The sequence below is a fragment of the Apus apus genome, chromosome 7 (assembly GCF_020740795.1).
Source record: "Apus apus isolate bApuApu2 chromosome 7, bApuApu2.pri.cur, whole genome shotgun sequence".
NCBI lineage: Eukaryota > Metazoa > Chordata > Aves > Apodiformes > Apodidae > Apus > Apus apus.
This window is the reverse complement of record NC_067288.1, coordinates 1,961,570-1,984,438: the sequence shown is the minus strand read 5'-3', so window position 1 is coordinate 1,984,438 and position 22,869 is coordinate 1,961,570. Positions and strand designations below refer to the sequence as shown.

The 22,869-nt window shown below is 42.7% G+C and overlaps 2 protein-coding genes across 7 annotated transcripts in view; one reads left to right on the top strand and one right to left on the bottom strand.

Moving 5' to 3' along the window:
- Positions 1-1,084, top strand: part of C7H1orf21 (chromosome 7 C1orf21 homolog) — a 106,143-nt gene extending 105,059 nt beyond the window's left edge. For all 4 annotated transcript variants that reach the window (XM_051624406.1, XM_051624407.1, XM_051624408.1 and 1 more), the window contains exon 6: positions 331-1,084. In XM_051624406.1, the coding sequence (XP_051480366.1) occupies positions 331-369 (39 nt within the window). In that variant the 3' untranslated portion in view covers positions 370-1,084. The remainder of the gene's footprint in view (positions 1-330) is intronic.
- A 4,148-nt stretch (positions 1,085-5,232) lies between these two features.
- EDEM3 (ER degradation enhancing alpha-mannosidase like protein 3) overlaps positions 5,233-22,869 on the bottom strand; it is a 30,621-nt gene continuing 12,984 nt past the window's right edge. The window contains exons 8-21 of one of the 3 annotated variants that reach the window (XM_051624389.1): positions 21,814-21,919; positions 21,197-21,294; positions 19,755-19,880; positions 19,116-19,199; positions 17,611-17,694; positions 16,939-17,063; positions 16,274-16,439; positions 13,638-13,792; positions 12,711-12,864; positions 12,044-12,238; positions 11,128-11,293; positions 10,447-10,632; positions 9,559-9,606; positions 5,233-8,952 (exon numbers count right to left, since the gene is read on the bottom strand). In XM_051624389.1, coding sequence (XP_051480349.1) covers positions 8,546-8,952; positions 9,559-9,606; positions 10,447-10,632; positions 11,128-11,293; positions 12,044-12,238; positions 12,711-12,864; positions 13,638-13,792; positions 16,274-16,439; positions 16,939-17,063; positions 17,611-17,694; positions 19,116-19,199; positions 19,755-19,880; positions 21,197-21,294; positions 21,814-21,919 — 2,100 coding nt within the window. In that variant the 3' untranslated portion in view covers positions 5,233-8,545. The remainder of the gene's footprint in view (positions 8,953-9,558; positions 9,607-10,446; positions 10,633-11,127; positions 11,294-12,043; positions 12,239-12,710; positions 12,865-13,637; positions 13,793-16,273; positions 16,440-16,938; positions 17,064-17,610; positions 17,695-19,115; positions 19,200-19,754; positions 19,881-21,196; positions 21,295-21,813; positions 21,920-22,869) is intronic. The other 2 variants (XM_051624390.1, XM_051624391.1) reach the window with 2 other exon arrangements.

Here is a 22,869-nt window from a genome sequence, read left to right as displayed (position 1 = left end):
GAAAGGGCAGGGTCTCCTACTCTGGTTTCATGCAACAGAAAGGGCAGGGTCTCCTACCCTGGTTTCATGCAACAGAAAGGGCAGGGTCTCCTACCCTGGTTTCATGCAACAGAAAGGGCAGGGTCTCCTACCCTGGTTTCATGCAGACCCTCCAGAAACGACGGGCAGAGTTGTGCAGTCTCTGTTCCCTGTTTTTCAGGCTGCTACCCAGCTCTGAACTTCAGTCTCCTAAGTTCAGAGAAGGGAAACGTGTCATTAGTAGGTACCTGACTGGTGGCCTTCCCATCTTCAAGTGGGGGTTTACAAGCTGTCTGGCTTCTCTCCGTGCAGGGCCGCGATTACTGTTCAGAAGAGGAGGATGTCACATAGTGCCGGTTCTGCCGCTCGCCCCAGGAGTACTACTGTGTAAATAGATTCCAACCCAGTCCAGACCTTTTGGAAGCCTTCTAGAGCGAACAGCACTCCATCACAGAAGATCATTTCCACATTATATGCTCCATTCAGTGTTTCTTAATGAACCGATGAGGAATATTGCTAAGAACTCGTAAGGAACTGTTTTTGTTGCTGCTAGTTAAAACTTGTTGCAACCTCTCACTTTTTTCTGTGTCCAGATAACGCAGCAGATCCTTAAAGTTTAATCCAAAAGACATTGTTGATTGAGGCTTCTGGCCTGTTTTCTATCAGATGAGGTAGTGTTATACAAAGCTTCCATAAGTGACCATTCAAGCATCTAAGAAACACCCCTAAGCTGTCTGTCAGTCCGCGTTCGGGCCGGAGGGCTTATTCATGCTGATGATTCCAAGCTTTGGAGATGGGATGTTTTTGCCATGGCAGGCCTTGTTTCTCTGCTGAGAAGAAGCTGGGAAACTATTATCCATTAAAAGCATGTTATCACTGAAATACTGGAAGTGATGCAGGAGCAGGAATTTGTATTTTAAGAGGAAAAAGAGTTTCATTTAACAGGTATCTTAATCAAGGACTAAGCTTGCAGTATTGGCTTTGCTGAGCACGAATGGGAGTGTGATCACAATCATTTTGAATCTCTTTTTTTCTAAGAAAATAAACATTTTACTGTTTTTATGTATTCTTGTCTTTTACCATTCCTACAAAGCAATGATGTCTGGCAACAAGGAAGGCAAAACCACCCCTCCATGTTGATGAGTCTGTGGATCTAATCTCTTGAACCAGCTCTGTGCCAACAGGGGTATCTGTTGCCTGTCCTGTAGAGTTTATTTTTCCATATTATACAGAGAGGATGTTACCATCTCAGAAGCAGATGTAGGCTTGTTAACAAATGCTCTCGAGAGTCAAAAAACAAACAAACAAACAAAAAACCTCAAGGAAAAAAAAAATTACATCTTTTGTATTTATTATTTCAAAGGAGATATTTACTTGTGTCAATACTTCTTCCTGCTTTGATACCAGGTTTGCACTGCAGCCCATGGAGGGGTGTTGTCAAGGGCTCTGCATTGGATCAATTTTGTGGCTCTGATGTGTGTGATGTCTGTGGAGCAGAGGATGAGGTTGCATTAGGAGCTTTGTTTCTGAAGTGGCCAATTTTTGAGGGGAGCACTCAGCCCAAAGCCCTGTAACCTTGGCCATTTTTCACTGGACCTCCTGAAAATCAGATCATTTAAAGGGTTTCAAGTCTCTCAAAAATCACCTGTGGCTTCTGAAAATCTTTGAAATATTAGGGAATTTCTTGACTAAAGAGCTTTCTTCTAGTGTTCACTCTGAGTGGGGTTGGAGAGTTCCTGTAAGAAGATTTTGTTGCCTATCAGTGCTGTGCTGTACCTAGAACATGTCTGGAAAAAAGCAGCAACTTCAGGTGTCCTTCCTTGCTCCCCATTTTCCTTTGGCTTTTGTGTGGTGGATGATGCAGTGGGTCTAGGCCACGAAAGAGACCCAGGAGTGACCCTGTTGCTCTTACCTGTGCAGGACTGGATGTGGGCACCTCCAGCAAGGGCAGATTTCCAAGCAGCGTTTGCCAGGCTGCAGAAGCAAGTTGCCTTCTTCAGGTAGAAGGTATTTCCAAGTGCTGCAAACTGCTCAGTCCCTTGGTCAGCCTCTGTGGGAGCTGAGGGGTTGCTGTGTCCCAGGATCAGGACAAGTCAGGCCCTATGTGGCTTCAGCAGCTGTCCATATAAAAGCCCAGTGGCAGTGTCCTCTCTGGCAGGTTTCACCTCGAGCTGCTTTATCCTGTTATTGTGACCAGCAGCAACTTCTTTTTTTTTTTTCTTTTCAATTTAGCTGCATAACTTTCTCCATGGCACACAGGTAAATGCTCACTTTGAGCTTGAGGCTGGCAGTCATCTCCTTTCCTCTTGTTCTTCTGTATCTTCTGCTGCTTCATCATCATCATCATCATCATCATCATCATCATCATGTGGGACTAAGAACCTGCTTCCTAAATGCCAACTATAACATCAGCCTTATGTCCTCCTTGTCCCTACCCCCATGGCAGCATCTCAGCTGTGTTGTGAACACCAGCAGAGCATTTTAGGGGAAAAGCATCCTTTTTTTTCAAGGCTGTCCCACATTATCAGAGCTGACACTAGCTCAGGGCAGCAGTTCTGTGCAGCAGTGGGGCCAGGATGGTGCAGAGGACCCCACCATGACTCCCACCTCCATTACTGAGGAGCTGATGGAAGGAAGCAACCCCAGAAGGTGAGGTCCAGCCTTGGGTCTGTGTCATTATTTGGCTGTTGCCAACTGTCCTTGATTTATCCACAGAACGAGAAGGAAGTGCTTGATCTCCTCCCTCTCAGAATGATTTTCCTCTTCCCCCACCCCTCTGCCAGCCCTGGTGCTTTCTGTCTAAATCAGGAGACTTGAGCTTTTATTTCCAGGTTCATTAACCCCGAAGGAACTGTTTGCAGGATGCTGAGCTGCAGTCTGGGCCCCTGCGCCCCGGAGCTGGAGCAACCAGCATCCTCCAGCCCTGCAGGCTTCCCCAGCCTTCAAGGTATGAGTTCAATAGAAAATTTGTTCCCCCTGTACATCTACATAGTTTACATTTTGAGACAAAAAGTTCTCAAGTGCGATTGCTGGGAGCAGCTAGAAAGCTGCGTGTGGGAACTGGGTGATATTCTCGGGTTTTTGGCATTCTGCTTTTGTGGCTATTAATAAGCTCCTGGAGTGAGTCATATGGAGATGCATTTATTCACTGAGTCGGAGAGAGCTGCTACCCAAAATAGCAGCTCTGTAATTTTTTATGATGCTGTAATGCCAGTGCAGTGAAGATTGACATCATTTAAGAGATGCTCCCTGCCTGGCAATCAGATACCCCGTGGCAAGCCCCGAAATAACCGTGGAGAGACACGTGCTGGGTTACATAAAACAGCCACGAGAGCTGGCTCATGTTGGAAGTGCCTTTTTGCCCTTTCCTGCATCATTTTTCTTCCCCTTATGCCCTTCTAAGCTGCCCTTGCTAATGTTCTTCAGCCCAGTGCCCAGCGGAGGGCCAGGGCGGGGAGGCTCACGCGTCGCTGCCAGTCCCCATCGGCTCCATCCGAACCCCGCTGCCTCTGAGCAGGGAGATCCTAAAAGGCAGCAAGTTCAGCGTGCCCAGCTCTGAATGTCTCATCTCACCTGCCTTGCTGGCTCCGTGTTTCCCTGCACAAAGCTCTGAGCATCCCCCTCTGCCAGGATCCTGTAGGAAACCTCCAGGAAACCCACCCTGGCACCGGCAGCCGCGGGAGGTGCCGGGCGCGTCTCAAGGGCCAGGAAGGTGGGTCTCTCTCCTCCTCCCCTGCCCTGCCCTGCCCTGCCCTGCCCTGCCCTGCCCTGCCCTGCTGCCAGCAGGTCTGTCCCGGGTGCCAGAGCCATCCCAGGGTGCTCCCCACACCCCCACGTGCTACCAAGCTCTGCACACACCTTTTATTGCACAATTTTGGCTTAAATGCTGCTGTTGGCCCAGGCCTCCACCAAAGGAGTCATAAAGATGAATTCACCCACGCTGGGGTTTAATAGCTTGGGTGAACTTTCCCAGGCAAACTGTGTTTTATAGGGATCGTTCCAGCTGGAAACATTTATTAATATTGTCTTTTTATGTAGCACTTTGGCAGAAAATGGGACTCCTGCCATCGGAGCTTCGGGCTGACGTGAGTGATGGGCCTTGAGATGTGGAGCAGCTGAGGCTGCGTGTTTGTCAGAGCCACTGAAGGCCTCCAGCTCCAGGTGACCCAACTGGGAGGTGGAAATGTGAACATTCAGTAACAGCTGATCAGTAATTACTAATTACTTAAGGGTGGTTTTAGTAGGAGGTATGAGGTACTGATGCCCATGTGCTTCCCTAACCCTTCATGCACCATGCAACAAGTCTCCCTGCAGAGCACATCAGGAACATGTTCAGAGCTGGAAATAAATAACTAAATAGTCCTGATTTCATGCCATAAAGGGCTGGGAGTTCTGGAGTGAACACTGGCTGTTCATTTTGCATGATGTTTTTGCCTTTTTAGAGACCATCTGCAATGGAAGGGTGACTCTGTTACCTCAAACAGCTGGCAAGGTGGTGGAGATTAACATGGATAGGTAAAACCAGATCCTTTACAGACTCTGGGAGGGTATTGGCTCCTGTAACAGAGTTTTTTATTTTTAATTTATTTTTTTTTAATAAAAAGTAATACAAAATAAACAGTTTGGTCCAAGATCTCCAGTTACTCCAGTAGAGAGAAAGAGATGCAACATTGCTGCTGCCCGTGGCTCTGCCCTGACCCTGGCAGCAGGTTGGTCCCTTCTGCACCAAGGTGAGCATCTGTCCTGCCCAAGAGACAGGATTTCACAGAACTTGGTGCTTCCCACATGGGCAGCCCCACTGATGATCCACAGCCATAGAGTTGGGTGCTGAAGGAGTTCAGCACTTCACTGGGGAGACTGGTGATACTTTCTACTTCATAAATGTCACAAACACAGCTGAACACTTGAGCAGCTACTTAAGTTTTGGGCTTCTCATCTTTATTTTCTTTATCTTAACTTCCATGGAGGGAAAGCTCTTAGGAGTAGAGGTGTCAGAGAACTGCTGGTACCAGCAAAATGCTGGTTTTCCTCTAACTTACCCAGTCGGGTCCAAGAGAGACCTGTTCCCATTAGAACTGAAAAAAACCCCCAAACCAAACAAAAAACCCAAAACCCCAGCATCAGTGTTGATGCAGCTACCAAAGGCCTTGCTGAAAATCAAGGCAAGCTGGGCTGGCTGGGCAAGTGGGAAGTTGGTGTCAACTTGGCACAGCCTGACCAGAGTATTTACATTTTATTAAATTTTTACAATCAGCAATTATAATCAAGTACACAATTATGTACACAGGTTATATACATTTTAGCCCAGACTTTTACATCACAGTACATTGTTGCCCTTAGAAATATTGTATACACTTCTCAGCAGACCATAAAACCCAACCATAGTGTTACAGCACCTGTTCTTGCACAGCTTTCAATACGAAAATAGACGGCTGTGAATTGGGCTGGCTAAAAAAGAAAAATCTTATAAAATCTGAACATACAATATTTCATTCACAGAATGTTTGGTTGTGTGTTTTTTCCCCACGTTCTGACTGATGCCTTTTGCATAAGATGTCCCATCTTCCACCTCTCGCTGTCCACGCTCGGGCCCGGCTGCGCGGTCGGGGGCGCAGCAGGAGAACCAAAGCTGGGCTCACCTTGACACTTCATCAAGAAACATCAAATGTAAACAATTGAAAAGATTCCTCTAAGATCAAACGAGACATTAATTGGCTTATCTGAATAACATGGCAAGGAATAAGTGCTCAGCTCCAGCTGTGAGTCCTGAATGGTTCGGTTTGATACCATAGGAGCAACTGTACAAAACCATACAAAGGAAGAGCCTGATGAACAATGTATGAGCAGTATTCCACATGGAGGGAGCAGACTGCTAGAAATCTGGGAAGAGCTTACTCCCCTCTCCAAAAGGTTTTGTTTTTTTGTGATGAATACATTCTTTTCGCTTTTTAAGATGACAAGAGAACTGAATTATTTTCGGAACGATATGAAAAGGTTAAACTAAAGCCCGTTTCCTCGTAAGGAAATACAAAGTGAAAACAACTTGAATAAAACTGTCTGCCCCCCCCACAGCTGAGTCCTCTTTCCCAAAAGGTCAACCTTCTCCAGTTGAGTTCTGAAGACAAAAGTTATGGCTCTCGCGATGGTTTCAAAGGTAAAGCAGAACAAAAAAAGAAAGCCTAACCCAAAAGGAAGGAGCCAACAGCCATCTGAGGTAGGTCACCACCAGAATGATGCTTCAAATCCATATGGAGTTCTGGGATTGCTCAAAAAAATCCCTTAAAAGGAGAGCCAGCATCTGCTAACAATAGATGTGGAAATAAAACAAAACAGTTCAATAAAAATGAGCTGGTGGTGGCAAAGTGAATCTTTTAATAAAATTTTACATCTACACCTAGATTTTCTGCAAGTAAAAAAAGAAAACCTTTAGCTGCTGCACTGACAGTCTTAACAGTGACCTGAGAGCCTCCAGAGCTACAAAAATAATTCTGTTCCCACCAGAAGAGCTAACAAGTATGAAGATGCAGTCTGTGTCAAAGAGCACGTGGACAAAAATGCTCTTTTGTGGCACTGAGCACGGACGGGTCAAAGGAGATACCAGAGTGAAACCTTTTGATCTGCACCTGGTGGTTCAGATCCTGCAGCTGACTGCACTTGGCCACCTCACTTCCCTCCGAGGGACGAAGGACACTTAAAAGGCTCCCATGATCCAGTTCTGTGAAGGAACTCACAGAACAAAAACCATAAATAAAAAAAACCCCTCTCAACTGAAAACCCCAGCTGCTTCAAGCCCTGCTCATGCAGTCCAAACCTCCATACAGTTCTTTGTGCAAAGGAATTATAACTACATTTAAAAGCTAATTAATTTCAAAGGACACTTATTCACTATTTTGCTACTGCTCCATTTCCTCCTCAGCTCCTACTCTAGTGATTTAAAGTTCTCATTCAGTTATGGACAATACTCTGATTGACTGTCATGCTCTCAAAAGGTGCCTGTGCATTTTGATACTCTTGAAAGCAAGTGTCACCAAGTACACGTGTATACAACATTTGCCTGGGATTTCTCCATTCCTACTGTACAGGAGTACACACAAATAAATACAGTATGGCTGTGCTAATTAGCAGTTGCATATTCAGCACTCATCACTTCACCAGCTAAATGAAAGGTGCAATTCAGATTGGGCTGGTTATTTATTTTTTTTTTAATTCCACTGATGAATATAAACCTCCATTTTTAGCCTGGTGCAGCATATAGGCAGTATCAATTTACTCTTTTAATATAAAACAAGTCTTTGAACCACAATTCACTAAAAGCAGTTGATATAAATCAAGTTAATTAGGTTTTGGCAGTTTCTTTGGACACAGTCAAAACGTCTCTCAGTTGTTGAAACATCCCCATTTTTATTTAAATAATGTTTTTCATAATAGGGATGACAAATGAGGACTCAGATTTACTGTAACAAACTCCTGCAGCCCAGAGTAACGTCCTTGCAGCTCCTGGACCCAACAGCCCAGGTTGTTGCACCTACTGCTGGTGCTGGCCTCATTGCCTTAAGGTCTTGTCACATGGATAGAAGTTGCATATAAAAAGAATGACAACAAAGTCAAGCTGTTAGAAGTCAAACTTGTAGAAAAAGGAAGATTTTTGTTATAGCTGATTTAGTTCTGTTTAGTGTCCTTTCAGAGAACATTGCCAGTTTAAATTCTGTATCTCAGGGTAGATGGAGTTTTTCAACCCAGAAGGCCAAGAGAAATACCTGTAACTCAACACCTGCCTCGTCCACTGCACCTTAACCTCAAGCACAACTTCCACACCACGTTGTGAACCTTTAGACCTGGTAGACCCCAAGGCTGTCTGACTTTCCCTGCTGGGACCTGCCTACAAAGCACATCCTGCCTTTGGTTTATGCAGTTTCTCTAGTTGAAAGCAGAACAGAAGGGAAACCTCGCGTGTCATCGTGGTCGCTCTTCGCAGTAACGGGCAGGAGGAGGATGAGCAACACCACTGTCTCCATTTGATATGTCAGGACAAAATCAAACTGCTTCTAGCTGTTCAGACACGACACCTGGAAACACAGCTTCACCTGCTGCTATCAAGGAAGGCTTTCAGCTCAGCAGAGACCAGTGAAGCTGCACCTTGGCTCCACCCAGAGCAGTGTGACCTGCTGCCTCCAGGTGCCCTCACGTGTTAACCCCACCGTGCTCAGCTTCTGCTTTCCAGAGACCAAGGGAGCTTGACCTCCCGGAGCCTGGAAGGCAGGAGTCGGGCCCATTCCCTGCAGGAGCCTCCTGGGTTACAGCACCAGCAGTGGAGCCAGACAGATGCTTCAATTGCACGTTCCCATTTTGACAACAGGAGAAATTAAAACAAAACAAGGAGCGAGTGCTGGATTTCTGTGGTAATTTCCAGGTGAACCCTGGCTGCTCATTACAATACTGAATGTTTTCTAGTTCTCAGATATCGGGGCCTCACTTCTACCCAAAGAGTTCTCCATTTCTTTACTAACAAATAAGTTATTATTACAAGTCATAGCTCATCCTTTTCCATCATTTCAAATGCTTCTATATCTTCGTTCCAGTCTGCTAATATGGATTCCATAGGTTGGACTTTATTGTCCCAGTTAACTTTGGAATTTGACTCTGTTTCAGTCGTTTGTTCCTGAGGCTGGTGATCCCCTTGTGTACATGCTGGCTCTGGAGCACCAGCCTCTTCAGTTCCAGGGACGTAGGAATCCTGATTTGAAATGGAAACACTGTCACTGGCTGTGTCAGCAGGAGATAAAGAATCAGGGTCAGTAACATCAGAGTTTTCTCCTTCTTCAGGCTCCTCGCTGACTGCAGCAACATCCTGAGATGCTGAAGGAGCTTCTTCTGAATTCTGTTTATGTGAATCATTTTCAGATAACTTCTGGTCCATAGTCTCCATTTCCAAGTCTTTAGGAGGGGAGAGAAAAGTGTTTTGAAAAAGATTAGAAAGGCAGTGTTTTATTATGTGTTTCAAATGCAAGGTCACTTCCCTTGGCCTCATTTTCTCAAAGAAGTGCAGACTTCACATTGATATGAAATGTTAATGTTATTAAGAACATACTTTACAGAAGGAGGGGAGGGAAGACATTTAAACACATTTTAAATGAGGGCAAACAATACAGTGAGACTAGTGTTGGTTTTTCAAACTTGACTAGTGACTTCTGGGTCAGTGCTAGTTGCCATCCTTCAGTCTTAAGCAAATGTGCACTGAACTTTAAAACCAGATTTTAAAGCACTCCCAGATCCACCAGGATCCCACATCTAAGTGAGTGGGAGTCAGACAGAGCTTTGCAAGGCAACTGAACTGTGAATGAAAAAGCCAAAGCCTCCCTCAACACCCCACTCAAAGCAACTAATATAAAAACAACAGGTCTCAGATACCAACTTAGCTTGACAACAACTGTCCAGTTTAACCAGGCAGATTGCTCTGGAGGTTGATGTTTACAGCAAGTATAGAGGGCACTAATATTTCAAGACTCCTTGGGAGTTGAACTGCATACATGGGATACTTACTGCTATCAATGATGTAGTTTGGAATCGTTTTACCTTTAAAGATTGTTGCTGGGATTCCAAATGGAAGCACGAGGAGGGGGGGAAGAAGCAGATATGGATTACAAATCCTCAAATGCAGAGCTGTCTTTTGTACTTAGTATTTTGTTAGAGTATTTTGTAAATCACAGTTAGAAACAGGAGGGATTAGGAAGCAGCTATGAAGAAACAAGACTGTAGCTTTGGGCATATCAGCTTTGCAAAGGTGCAGAAAATAAACACTGGGTTAAGAGAGAGACTTGTCCTTGCAGACTCTGCCTGGACAAAGCAGAGCTACCAGGAAGGCTTTCAAAAGGAAAACCTACAAGTTTCTGCCACAGGCAAACAGTTTAACTGGGAATGTATTAGCTTGCAGTTTTCCTGTATTATACAAGAGAAGCTGCAAAACATCTGAGGTTAGCAACCTTATTTCTCATGATAACCAGGTCTTCTTAGGCAAAATAGTTGTACCCTTTGTCTCTTTCCTTTTGGGTACTAAGAATGTCACTGAGGAGCTTGGTAAGAGAGAGGCATTTACAATGTAGGGCACTGCAAACACTGATGCTATTCCTGACACCACTTCAAAGCAGATTATGACTAAAAGGGTTCAAAAAGAATCCAAAAGGCTGTATTTCCTTGCGAGTCAAATTACCAACAGCTTTTCTGGATATTAACTTGAGGGGGAAGCAGCTACTGACACATCCTAGATGATGGGTCTTATGAAAGAACCAATTCTGATGTCAAACAGAGAAGCAGAGCTCCCAGGTGAGGCCTCTGCACCTTTGGGGAGCAGCAGCAATGCCTGCTCTACATTTCACATCGTGCCACAGCACAGATGGAAGCTAAACTTGTACAACCAACCTCCCATCTTACCTCTGTCTTTTGCTTTATCAGAAAGAAGCACCTCCACAGCCTCATACTCCCGGATTGCATCGAGGATGATGTTCCCTTCCTTGTTGAAGAGGAAGAGCATGGGAATCGTGATGTCATCTGTGTTCTTTCCATCACCCGCCATTTGGAAGAGAGGAGCTGTGTCACTGCTGCTTCCCTCGTTGTCATCTAGCCAGGTGCACACAAAAAGAACACAACAAACCTCCTGTCAGATAGACAGACAACAGCTCTGAGCTCCAGCAGCTTTTCAGCATGAATTTCTACTGCCCAGTCAGTTAGGAGGATCCCAGGCAGACAACAGTAAGTTGGCTGTAAAAAGCAAAAAGCACCCAGAAAAGGTGCACTTGTTTTCATGCAAGTTTTTCAGTTGTGTCTCCAGTTCTCCTCAGCAGGCAGCACGACTGCAGCACTCAGTGATCCTTAAAATAACTTTTAACCTGCAAAAACAGTGACAATCCTAATGTCTTTAGCTACACTTTCTGCACAGAACCAGACGAAACCAAAGCATTTCTTCATCTCCTGAAAGCACCATTTCTGTGTTGGAGAACTGTCCTCTCTGAGAGTTTAACAGCTTCCTGTCAGCTCTCCAGTATCTCCAAATCTGTGAAATCCAGGTGACATCTACACAAACTTAAAATCTTAAGTACTTAAAATGTTATTTACCAATAACAATGCCTCCTATTGCTCCAGCTTTTTGAATGTTTCGTGCCTTTTCAGCAAACATACACTGGCCTCTTTGCATCAGACCAATTTTCTCTTTCACTGCCTCAGGATTAGTGATCTCTGAGCATCCATTATATGGCTTAACGGTTGCAACAAATCCTCTTGTCTGGAAAAACAAAACCAGAAAGAATAAATTACAGCACTGGGTTCAAGCTTGCAAAGAGTTCCTAAGCACTTTTCTTTCTTCAGTTAATCTACTGCATTTAGTGCTGTGTTCTCTCAGTACAGGCAACCCTGAAGCTGGAGTTCTAGGAAGGAAGGAATGACTGAGTGAAAACCTAATTCTCATCTTCAGTGTATTTTGCCTATACCTGTGAACTGTTGTCTCTGGAAAATTTTCACCTGTGAACTGCTACTCTGGAACTCCTCTCTGGGCTGCATCTTGCCCAACCAAAGTCATCAGGCTTTCCCACTGCTTCCAGTTAGTACCACTGCCTCTGGGGTATTTTCTTCTTCCACCTGGATACAGCCTTTCAGAAAAGCTTGCATAAGAACAGCTCACTCTGACTCTAAAAGGGCTGACACAGTAGGAAAACCTTCCCTTAAATTAACATCTCGTAAGATAAGCACTGCAGATTACATACATTTGTTTAAAAAAATCATACTAGGTATGCATTTTAAATCCTAAACCATGACTGATGACTCAGGAGCAGAGCATGAGCCACAGACCAATATGCCACTATTGTCATGGCTGTGATTCTGTCACTGCTGCACCCTTTCATTTTAACCACCCACAGTGAACGATCACCCTCCTGCTGCACCCTCCTCCCCCCAGATGGTACCAGTGCAGTAAAATTGAGGCTTGTGCAACAAGTAACAGAAAGCTGGGGACAGATCACACACACATCTTACATACCCCTGCTTTGTGTTTGGATAAGTCCATCCCAAATTGTGCTGGCCCAGCAGTCAAGACCACCCTGCCAAAGAAGGGATGGGAAACAATCTGAACAGCACGAGGAGGGAGCTGCTGCTCTTTCTGTTGCTGACTGGAGAGCTCAATCATTTCCTGCATGAACCGTAACCCATCTTCAGCATCCAGTGAACTTGCTGCCTGAGAAGTAAAGAAAGATACAGTTTCTTCTTAAAGGTTTGAAATAAAATACAACTGAAGTTTGGTTTGCTTGGATCACTGCTACAAAGATTATTAAAAGCAGAGTGGGTGCTCATGGGCCCTCCATCTTTCCCATGAGGAATTTCACTTCATAGCATCCCCACCACACAGTGAACTAAAAATACATAAACATGTAGAAGTATCTCATGCTGAAAAGTAGTATTTTCAGATAAGATGCTGTTAACTGCATCACTTTGACATGAACACCCTCCATCTGACTTAATGGGAGATTAGTTAAAAGTGACACAGAGGAAAAGTATTAACAAGCATCAACCTTCTAAATACAGCTGCATATTCAGCTCATGTGTCCCCTTCCCTTCCCCAGCCTGGCTGTCCCTCCTGAACATCCCAGATATCCCTGCCAGTAGGATTTTACTGAAAAGTTTTCAGAAAAAATACTGTCAGGTCTTACTTGCACCGCGTGCTGCACTAACTGCACTCTCCCATCTTTCAGATGGATCAAACTGACTCCCATCTTCTTCAGTATCTCCAAGTGTTCAGGATTACTGGCCATGAAATCTCTGGCTCTCAAAGGTGGTTTTGGTCCACTTCCCAAACTCTCTTCTCTGCCAAAAGATATTAGAGGTCAAAGCTTTAAAAACCAGATTATTCCTGAAACACAACTCACATGTTATTCCTTCCACCACAAGATTCAATTTTTTTGGAGTAATGTTGGGTACAAGTTTCATTAGGATGCAACTTCTCAGTCAAACTGTCTTTCTTAGAAGCTGTCAATATTATCAGTAATTCTGTAGTGCAAAGAGCAGCCACAGTGCTGATACAGCTACGCTGTGTCATTGCTCATTTCTGAATGGTTTGCATTATTATAAGCCTGACTAAAACCAGTTTTCCTCATAGAGTTGCTACTCAGTTTCACTCATGAGTGTAGATGGCAAAGAGGTGGTCAGAGGGATGAAGGTCCCCAGATTTAACAGACTGTCCTAAATTCTTCAGAACAGGAGAATTTAAGTATGGTGGCATGATTTGCTCACGACAAAGAAGAGTCTGTTCAAGGAGACTTACAGAAATACAATTTTTACAAACTGAAGAGAGATATACCCTATAATACCTGGGCTACAATTCCCACTGGGAATATGTGGCTCATTAAGCTCCTTTTGCTTTGCAATTCTTGCTAATTCCAGCTGGAAATGAGTGAGTCTTGCTGAAGATGCCAGAGAAAACATAACTGATTTTTTCCTGTAGCCAGGCTATCCCTTCCAAACGGGCTCTGAACTCAAGCAGAGAAAACTCCAGTAACAGCTCATATTTCCCCTTCCATTCATAAAAGACTCTGTTTTGCTCACCCCTACACTAAGAAAAGAGAAAATGTGCATCTTACACTCTGGAGATGCCCCTGGGACAGCTCTTATCCACCACATTTTTCAGAGGTTCACGAATACTCTGAGCAAACATCGGGTCGTTTGGGAAAAGAATCTGGGTGTTGGGACAGGTCCAGTCAAAGTTACTGTCATCCAGCTCTGTGTATTCTGTGGTCTACAATGGGAGAGAGAGCACCTATTAAAAATGCAGGTTACACTTTCATACAAAGAAAACTGACAGGTAGACCCACCCACAAGTACTCTGTGTACTCAGGACCTAGAGCAGCTCAATGCAGGCACTGTCCTACAACCAGAGGGTTTCCAGGAATGAAGAGCACGTCCCTCTGTCAGGCCTTGCAATGAGAAAGGGTAACCCCTGCACTACAGCCCCTTGCTGGGGATGGGAGCACAACACCACTTCTCATTTGTGACTTAACCAAACTTGCATCCATAGTTCTGAGCATTTCTTCTGCAGGAACAGCTAATCCTCTCCTGGCACACAGTACATCTGCTCATGACACAGCTCATGCCCCGTACTTTATGTGCTGGGCAACTAAAGGAAGTTGTTACCATTTCTGTTGATGCTGCCTTCATGCTGAGTGGCCCAGCTGCAGGCACTGACTGGGTAGTTCCTGCTTTGGATCACTAGGAATGTCACATCTCATGCTAACAAAAGACTCTCCTCAAGAGCCATACGGACTCACAAGTCTGAATGGGCAAGGATGAATAGAATGTAGAATTCAATATAGAATTGAAAGAATCTCTATTTTCAGAAAAGATGAGTTAACATTTGCACAAATGGCTGTTTTGTGCCATGTGAAACACATACAGGGATTCAGAGCCACATGCAGCCTGTTCTTAGTTTTGCCAATAACTGGTAACTGGCAAGTTATTTTTCTCACCTATAAACATTAACACAGTATTTAGCTACTTGCAAGAAAACCTGTTGGCACCCTATCAGCTAACTGAAAATCAAGTATTTAAAGGCTCCCTAAAAACCAAGACCTAAAAGGCTTCTAGTTTACTGGAATAAACATTTTAAAGTCCTTATGCTCTTAGTGTGACAAGTGGTGGTGCCAGCACTTAGGAAAGGCCTGGCAAGCACAACTGCAGGCACCAGCGAAGACGTGACCTTTCCCGATGATGAGAATAAATACAAACAGGATGTTGGGCTGCTACTCCCAGCTCTCTCACAGACACTGCAGCTTGTTAGCACTGTGTTTATATTAAAAATACATTTACACATTCCATTCTTTCTTATCATTTTTTCCCCCTCAGATAAATTCCATAAAGCAGTAACATCCTTGTCTTCACAGCCTTTTAATGTATTTGGTCGACCCCGTTTTCAACGGATCTTACTTGTGCTGTGTGCAGCTTTGACTTAACAAAGGCCTTAGGAAAACTGCATTTGAACAGTTTACTCTCTCCTCTTTATTGGCCTTTTATTAACATTTGCTGTTCTCAAGAGAACTACGTATGTCAAGCCAGCACTTGACACAGCAGCAGCTGTGGGAATCCTGTCTGTCTCCCAAACATCAACTTCTCATGTTGGGAACTAAAGTTCCATAAAATGCTCCTTCAGACCCTTCAGAGAACTTCTTGCATAGTTCACAAGACATAAATCTTTGTTTCCAAAACTCAATAAATGCTCAAGGAAATAAGATTTTGGAGAGGGTGCAGGATCTCCACCCTCAAGGAACAAGAAAAACCAACCCCCTGGCCCATTTCAGGTATTACACATTAGACATGAAGAGCAAGGAATTAATTTTTTCCCCACTCTCCAATGCTGGAGTCCATAAAGCAGTGCTTTCTACTCAGTTCTAAAGTTTCTGCAGGACACGTGGCTTGACACACAACACGAGCATTTTCCTCTGCTCCAGGCATTACTGCAAAACCAACACTAAAGGGTAAAAATAAAAGCAGGTTGACATAAGGGAAATTACATCCCTGGTGCCCTAGACACCTCTCTATTCACTTTCTCACACACTTCTTTTACTTACCAGTAGCATTATTGCCTGAAAAATAAACTGTGTCACCTTATTAAACACAAAAAACAAGAGACCAGCATTTATGATACTTCACAGCACAGTTCTGTTACTGTAGGTTATTTTGGAAGATGAAGTAATTTATAAATCCAGAAGTGTTCTCACATCTAAATACCTATTGCATGGACTAAAACAACTAAATACTGCAAAAGCTGTAGCTGTATCTTGTCAAACTAACTTTGTAGTGGTCTCAAAACACCTTTCAAGATTTGCCCAGGTTTTGTTTACTAAAAAAAGCAACAAAAACTTAGGCATGTTGTTGCAAATGTTTTAGAAGAAATAACAGGAAATAAACACAAAGATAAAAATATCATAGTGTGTTGTTTTCAAGTTCATACAGAGATGGGGAATTATTCTCTTTTTAAATATTACTAACATTCCACAGCTTTTTTCTGAAGATTCAGTGGTGCAGAATCCAGTCATGGGAACATTGTTCACACTCATGTGACTGTCACTGTTAATGTGATGAAACAGTTAATATTAAACAAAGTGTTAAAACTGGTGTGCTCCAAACTATGATTTTTCCTGATTTTTCCTCTATTTCTTCTAATTTATAAAGGAACTTCTCCAGAGCCCCACTAAAACTGGTTTAGATCTGAGCTGTTACTTACTGTATTTTTTTTAGAGATGGTTTGGTTTGCAGTGGAAAGCCAAAGTGGTAACAGATGAGCTTCTGTAGTGAAGATGTAATCTTCAATGTCAAAAATCATGTCTTCCTTATCAGCAAACAGTAGATAAAGATATTTAAACATCTCAGCCAGAAAGAAAGAGTCCATTCTGTGGAAAAAAAACAGATGCCCTTTAGGAAGATCCCCTTGTTTCTAAAACATCAGGAAAACAAATACTCATATTGCTCCATCTCTGAAGACTTCATGACTATTATAGTTGAACTTAATTCCACTGGCATTCCTTCCACTTGGAACTAACTATGTTTGGAGGGAAATGATTCAGCATGTTCAGTACAAGAAAGCATTATAGAAAAAAAACAAATAAACCTCTTTACAAATTTCTAGATTTGAAGTATATTTTGTTTGAAAGCAATTCCTCTGTTGCTCTGAGACAAATGAAACATTAAACTAAAAATATTCTTACTTAACAAACTATATAAAACTACTGAAATAGTTTACAGACTATGACAAATGGCCAGTTTAAGACTTGGATATCAAACTGAAGACAGGTAGGTACTCAAAAGTCAATTAATTTGATTCTATAAGCAAGGTAATTACATTTTTTCCTATAATCTTTTAACAAAAAAAGTAAGTGCAAAGACCTTTACCTGTCTTCGTGACTTCCTGTACGAACATCCTTCATTGCAGCAAAGCCACAAGGGACTCTTGCATACTTGTTCAAGTTTTCAATCAGTGTTTTTCCTACTTCTAGATAGTAAGGGTCCCCAGTAGCCTGTAAGAGAAAAACAAAACCCACACATATCAGTGCACTCAGACTCACTGTACAATTAGCAGCTTTCCTTTTCCTAATGAGAACTTAATGATCTCACACCTTCTCAGACATCAGCAAAGTCTAGTTTATTAATAGTGCTAAACTGTCACAAGAGACTTTGAGATCCTGCCCACTGCATTACCTGTTACAGATATGCAGATAAGCACATGGAAATACAGAAACTCAAGACATTTAGGGACTGCTCTTCTCTGGTACAAGTGACTTTTGCCCTAGTCTCTAATATATCTTCAAGAGAGAGATCAGAAACATCTACGTATAATTAAAAATATGGGCCTTCATAGTTTTCTTTCAAATTCTAGGCATATAAAAATATTCCTAGAACAATTTTTGATAACGAATACTTTCATCTTCTTTATATACAGAACTACCTCCAGGATATAAAATAAGCTGGAGAGGGGACCCTCATTCTATATTGAAGTAAAGCATCAACAGAAGTCAGGGTGCTAGACAAAGAGAGCAGAAGTCAGAGGCATGAGAAGGATCTTGCCTTATACAAGAAGTAAGTGCTTTCTGCAAATTCAGGCCTTAAGGGATGCTGAGCCCAGTGAACTCTGAAGTCTGTTGTGAATGCCTGAGGAAGAAAAGGAACAGAGGAAAATAAATGCAAGAATAAAAACCAAACACGGGTTTCTTTTGAATCCCCCAGAAGTGTGCTGCAGCAGCAGTGGAGGCCCAACGTCAGTCTCGGGAGGCTGGGAGAGCCTCTGCCCAGTTAGCACAGTTGAGGCCAAAGCCTCAACCGCTGCTTTTGCCCACTTAGTAGGAGCGAGATCTCGGCTTGTGCTGGTGCAGGAGCCCGGACACCAGCCGGTGCCTTGAGCTGTGGCCACTGGGTGCTCCGGAGCAGGGGCAGCAGCAGCCTCTGCTGGCTCCTCCGACACCGGCGCTGCTGCAGCCCCGCGCCTGCTGAGGGAGCACCCGAGCTTTCCAACCCTGCTTTTGCAAACATACCTGACACTTGCAGTGCATAAACTGCCACTTCAGACTGAGAGATGGGAGCCAGCTGCTTCTAACATACAGACTGTTTCTGACACAGCTAGAAATCTAAAACTTCCCTGGTCTGTGTAGTCACTCTTCATGCACTCTGGCAAAAGCCACTTCTGGGATGGCTGATCTTCACTACTAGTTCACACCAGGGTTTAACTAAATCTTTGCTAAAGAGGATGAAGTACTTGCTTAAATACAACTAACTGAGCTTTCAAAGTCGCCTTCACAAGTACAAAGCACGAAAAAAACCCCACCCAATAAACCCCAAAACCCTAAGGAACCAAACCACAGCATTTTAAAAGCACCCCAAAAAATCCTTCCAGTGCTTAGAGAGCATTCTTTGGTCTCAACTTCCAAATTAGGTGAATGTGATGTTAATTAAAATGTTTTCTAACAGAAATAAGCTTATACCAGAAGAAAGTAAAAATTACAAATGGAGTCAGAAGTTCTCATATTCTGGGTCATCACAGAATAAAGACACTTCAGCAGGTAAACAAGCTTTTCTGGGCAGAATTAACTTGCTCAGAGATTGCACTTGCAGTACCTGCTTTCAAGGACATGCAAACTTTCAGAACATTCCAACAGTTGAGTCTTTAGTTTCCTTCAGTTCCTTTAGTTTCCTTGGGTTAATATCAATGGCTGATCTTTAGCAGTAAAGCTCTTTATTACATTACTTAGCAGCTACTACTACATATGCTTATGCAAGTTTCAGATACTAAAGTGAGTCAAAGTGGATTTTGAAAGGCTGAAATATAGAGGCAAAGCAATTATCAATAGCAGCAGCCCCCTATTATGGTGCTGGTTACAGCATTATTGTAGGAAAAACATTTCATATCCTAAACACAGTTGTCATACATGCAGAACTGTAAATCACATCAGAATGTGGTGGAAATGAGCCACTGGCTTTAATGACACACACACCCTCTATTTTTTCAAATGGGCATCTGAGACTGCTCAAATTGAGATAGGAATCAGTGTACATGACCAAAACAAACCCTGCCTTACCTCTGGAAGGAAGTTATGCTTCTTTATAACCTGATACAGCATCTCATGAGTTTCAATAGCAGGTCTAATATCACCCTTCAGCACCTAAAATTCAATAACAGCATTAAAAAGAATCCACCATCCACAGGAATAACACTGAAAGTGAGGCACACTCACTGTCTTCATGTGAAGCTACACTCCAGTGATGCACACAGCAAATACTACCCCCTTGCAGTGCAAGCCACAGCTACTCCTTAAGAGCTGCTTCAGCAACATCAGCCAGCTCACTCAGACTATGCAGAAAAAGGATCTCTACCACTTGGAGAGAACTGTGGTGGGAATGTGATTTAGTTTGATCTTAAAGAGGTAACAGCACACAAACTAGGAAACTTGTCACTAGACTACTGAAAGGGCAGCATAATGTGAGTGCTTTCATGACTAGGAGTGAAGCAAGGAAATCCTAACACTCATCTGGACACTCCCCATGGCCAGACATGCAGGTTAAAAGTGCATCACAGCATCAAAGTGACACCAGGAGTACAGAAATCCTCATTCAGTAGTTCTGAAGAGTTACTAAGCTTGACTTGTCAATTATATATCCAGTCTATGTAATTGTTTATGTGTTATTAGAATCATCTGCATGTGGGTTTTAAACCTTACCTGCAATCCAGGGAAGAAAGCTAGCAAAGAATCCATCCAGGTCCTAGCATTTAGCATGGGTTTATGGATATGAACATCAAGGAGAAGAGGTGGTTGGCTGATGTATCTCATTATGGCATCATAGTGCTGACAAACAGCAGAAAACTTGTGAGCTTCTCTTACCCATACATTCTACACACCAGATACAGATCACCAGACTATGGCATTTTATTTCAATGGAATAACCTGCACTGCACTCCCCATCATGACTACGTTTGGCAATGCATAGTAGTTCCTGGTTTTACACTAAAAGAGCAGTAAATACAGCAAAGCTCCACAGAATTACATGAGCAATACACACCATGCTTTCCAAGTAATGCAAACACACAAATGCATGTTCAGGAGCCACGTGATAAAAAAACTATCACCCTTAAGGTGCATTTTTTTGGCTGAATCTTTAAGCACACACTAAACAAAGTTAAAATTGCTTTCTTTGAACAAAACAATTCTAAAGCAAATGCATCACAGGAGAAGAAGGTATAAAAAAACCCCCACAAAGCAGCTGGACTTGATTGCTCAGAATTTTAAAACCCACTAGTTCACTTGTCAACTCACTAGCTTCATATCCAGTACTCCCCAAGGTAACTGCCTGCCTTGTTTTCTGAAGCACAGAGGGTACAATCATCAATGAGCACATGAGCCAAATCAACAGCAAACAGGTAGCAGACATAACTGAGGCAAAATATAATCATTGTGGCTGCAGGTTGGGAATATGAAACAATCATTACACTGCAAGTGTTGCAATAGGCCTTTAGCTACCAAATTATCCCAATTTTAATACTACTTAGGATAGAAAGTCATGCTATATGATATAAGATGGTTTCACTGAATATTGCTATTTTCAAGAGGAATAATGCTTTTAAAAAAAGAGTAATGATGCTGACAAAGTTGCTTAGTAGTCTTACAAATGTAGTAATTGTATTAATTTAGTAATGTGTGTTTTTCAGCTTGTGATTGTGTGTCAGTATATACTGAGCCTTAGGATCTACAGATTAATGTAAGACCCAGACTTTGGGTTTCAGATCTTTTTCGTTGCTCCAGGACAGAAAGAAATTGTACCATGGCTTGTAACAAAAGGCCCTTACATAATTTTATAGAAACATTTCCAGTATTACACTCTTCCAAGGTGATTTTGAAATACAGCTTTTCCTGTGCTGGAAACATGGAAGAAGGTCCAGAAGATTCCAGTTTTCATTGAATGGGGTTAAAATCATTGCTCAGGGGGCAGTTCATCCAAGATTAGCAAAAACTCATAGTAAAGAGACCTGGCACCAGATACAGCTGAAGGCACAGAAATTCTGCTCAAGATCTCTTTGCAGGCTCCTCAGGCTGAGAGCTGACAATACAGTAAGTCTTCAATTTGTCTTAAAGAAAACATAGACCTGAGCAAGGTGTTAACTTACCGTGTTAAATCTTTCCAGGAAACTGTCATCTCCCAGCAAGACATAAGCTTTTAATAAATATTCATAATATGAATCTATTCCAGCTCCGACTCCACTATCTAGAAACAGTAGAAAATGAAAAGGTGATTTTGCTTTCAGCAGCTATTGGATATTTTCCCTTGGTTCCAGTTTGATTTTAAAGGCTCTTTCAGTCAAAGGAAAGCCTCTTAGCACTGGAATGAAGGCACAGCTGGGTGCAGGGACACAGGGCTGCATGTGCACCCTGCAGTGTGAGCAGACATGCACTGGAGCCACTTCTCCCACTCCTTTGAAAATACTACTACTGGCTGCTACATGCAACCACAGGCCTATTTATGTTTTTCCCATGTATTTATAGTAGAATCTCTGAAATATTCTCCCAAGGCATTTCCCTCTCAGTAATAAAGTGAATCAGAGAACACTGAATGAGTTTCTTTACCAAAACACCCTTCTGGAGCAAAGCCAGGCTTTGGTGTAGCAGGTTTCTCCAGCACTGAAATGATGTGATTCCACGTCCCTAACCCATTCATACTTTTGAATAGCCTAGATAACTGAGGAGAGGGGAGTTGTCCAAGTTTTTTCTTCTTGCCCAAACCCACCTTTGCGGACCCAGTCTCCAGTGTGAATATTGATAGTAACACCCACTAAATTGCTGCTGCGCTGCCTCTTTTCCCAAATAAAATCGAGCGCTTTCCGTGCATATTCCTGCAACAACAAAAAATGTTCTTTAAAGGAAATTATAAAGAAACAGGTGCCAGAGACTCTTACTCATTTGCCTGTTGAAATCAAGATGCTATGAAGTAGAAGATGTTCCCTATCTAACAGTTACAGAACTCAGCATTACACTGCATACACGAAGCAACAGGACGTGCCCTCATATTTTATGGAGTTACTCAGTTGCTGATTAGAGGGGTTGGTGCTTTGCCTGCACAACCATTTGCCAAGGTGCTGTAGGGTCTTGGGCAAGTCAAGTGTCCTTCCACACAAGTTTCCTCCTCTAAAATTGTGCATGCAGACAGGAGAGTGGAGCCCAAGTAAACAAAACCAGCCTTAGAATCAAAATTGCTGCATCTCCTCAGCCACCTCGAGGCAGAGCAGCAGCCCTTTTTGTTAGTGGACAAGTTCTATACATTCTTTATATACACAAGTAGTAACTTGAAGGTAACAACCTACTCAACAAAAATGGCTCTAAATTGACAAGACACTTGTACAGGATTTCAGGAGGAAGAGTTTTAGCAAAATACTCAACCCAGGCCCAGCCATGCTTCAACTCAGTTACATGAAGCTAAATCAAATACTAGGCCCATACTGAAAGGTTTAAAGAAATTATTTAAAAAAACTGCCTTTTAAATCATATCAAAGAAATACTGGCAACCATTTTCATTTAGCTTCCCATTGACAATATATCCTTAGAATCAGTGAGACCTTATGATTTTTATTTTAAGCTGCATTCTGAGGAATAAATATTTCACTTTTCTTCTGTCTAGTTATGACCCCTCTACCCTAAAACTACTTAAGTATTATTACCCTTTAGCTAGTCTTCAGTATGTTTACCTTGTTTACTTACTGTAACTCCTTTCAAACAAAATTACTGCCAGTGTTTTTTCAGCAGTCACATCAACACTTTCAGGAAAAAATCCCATAAATACAACAAA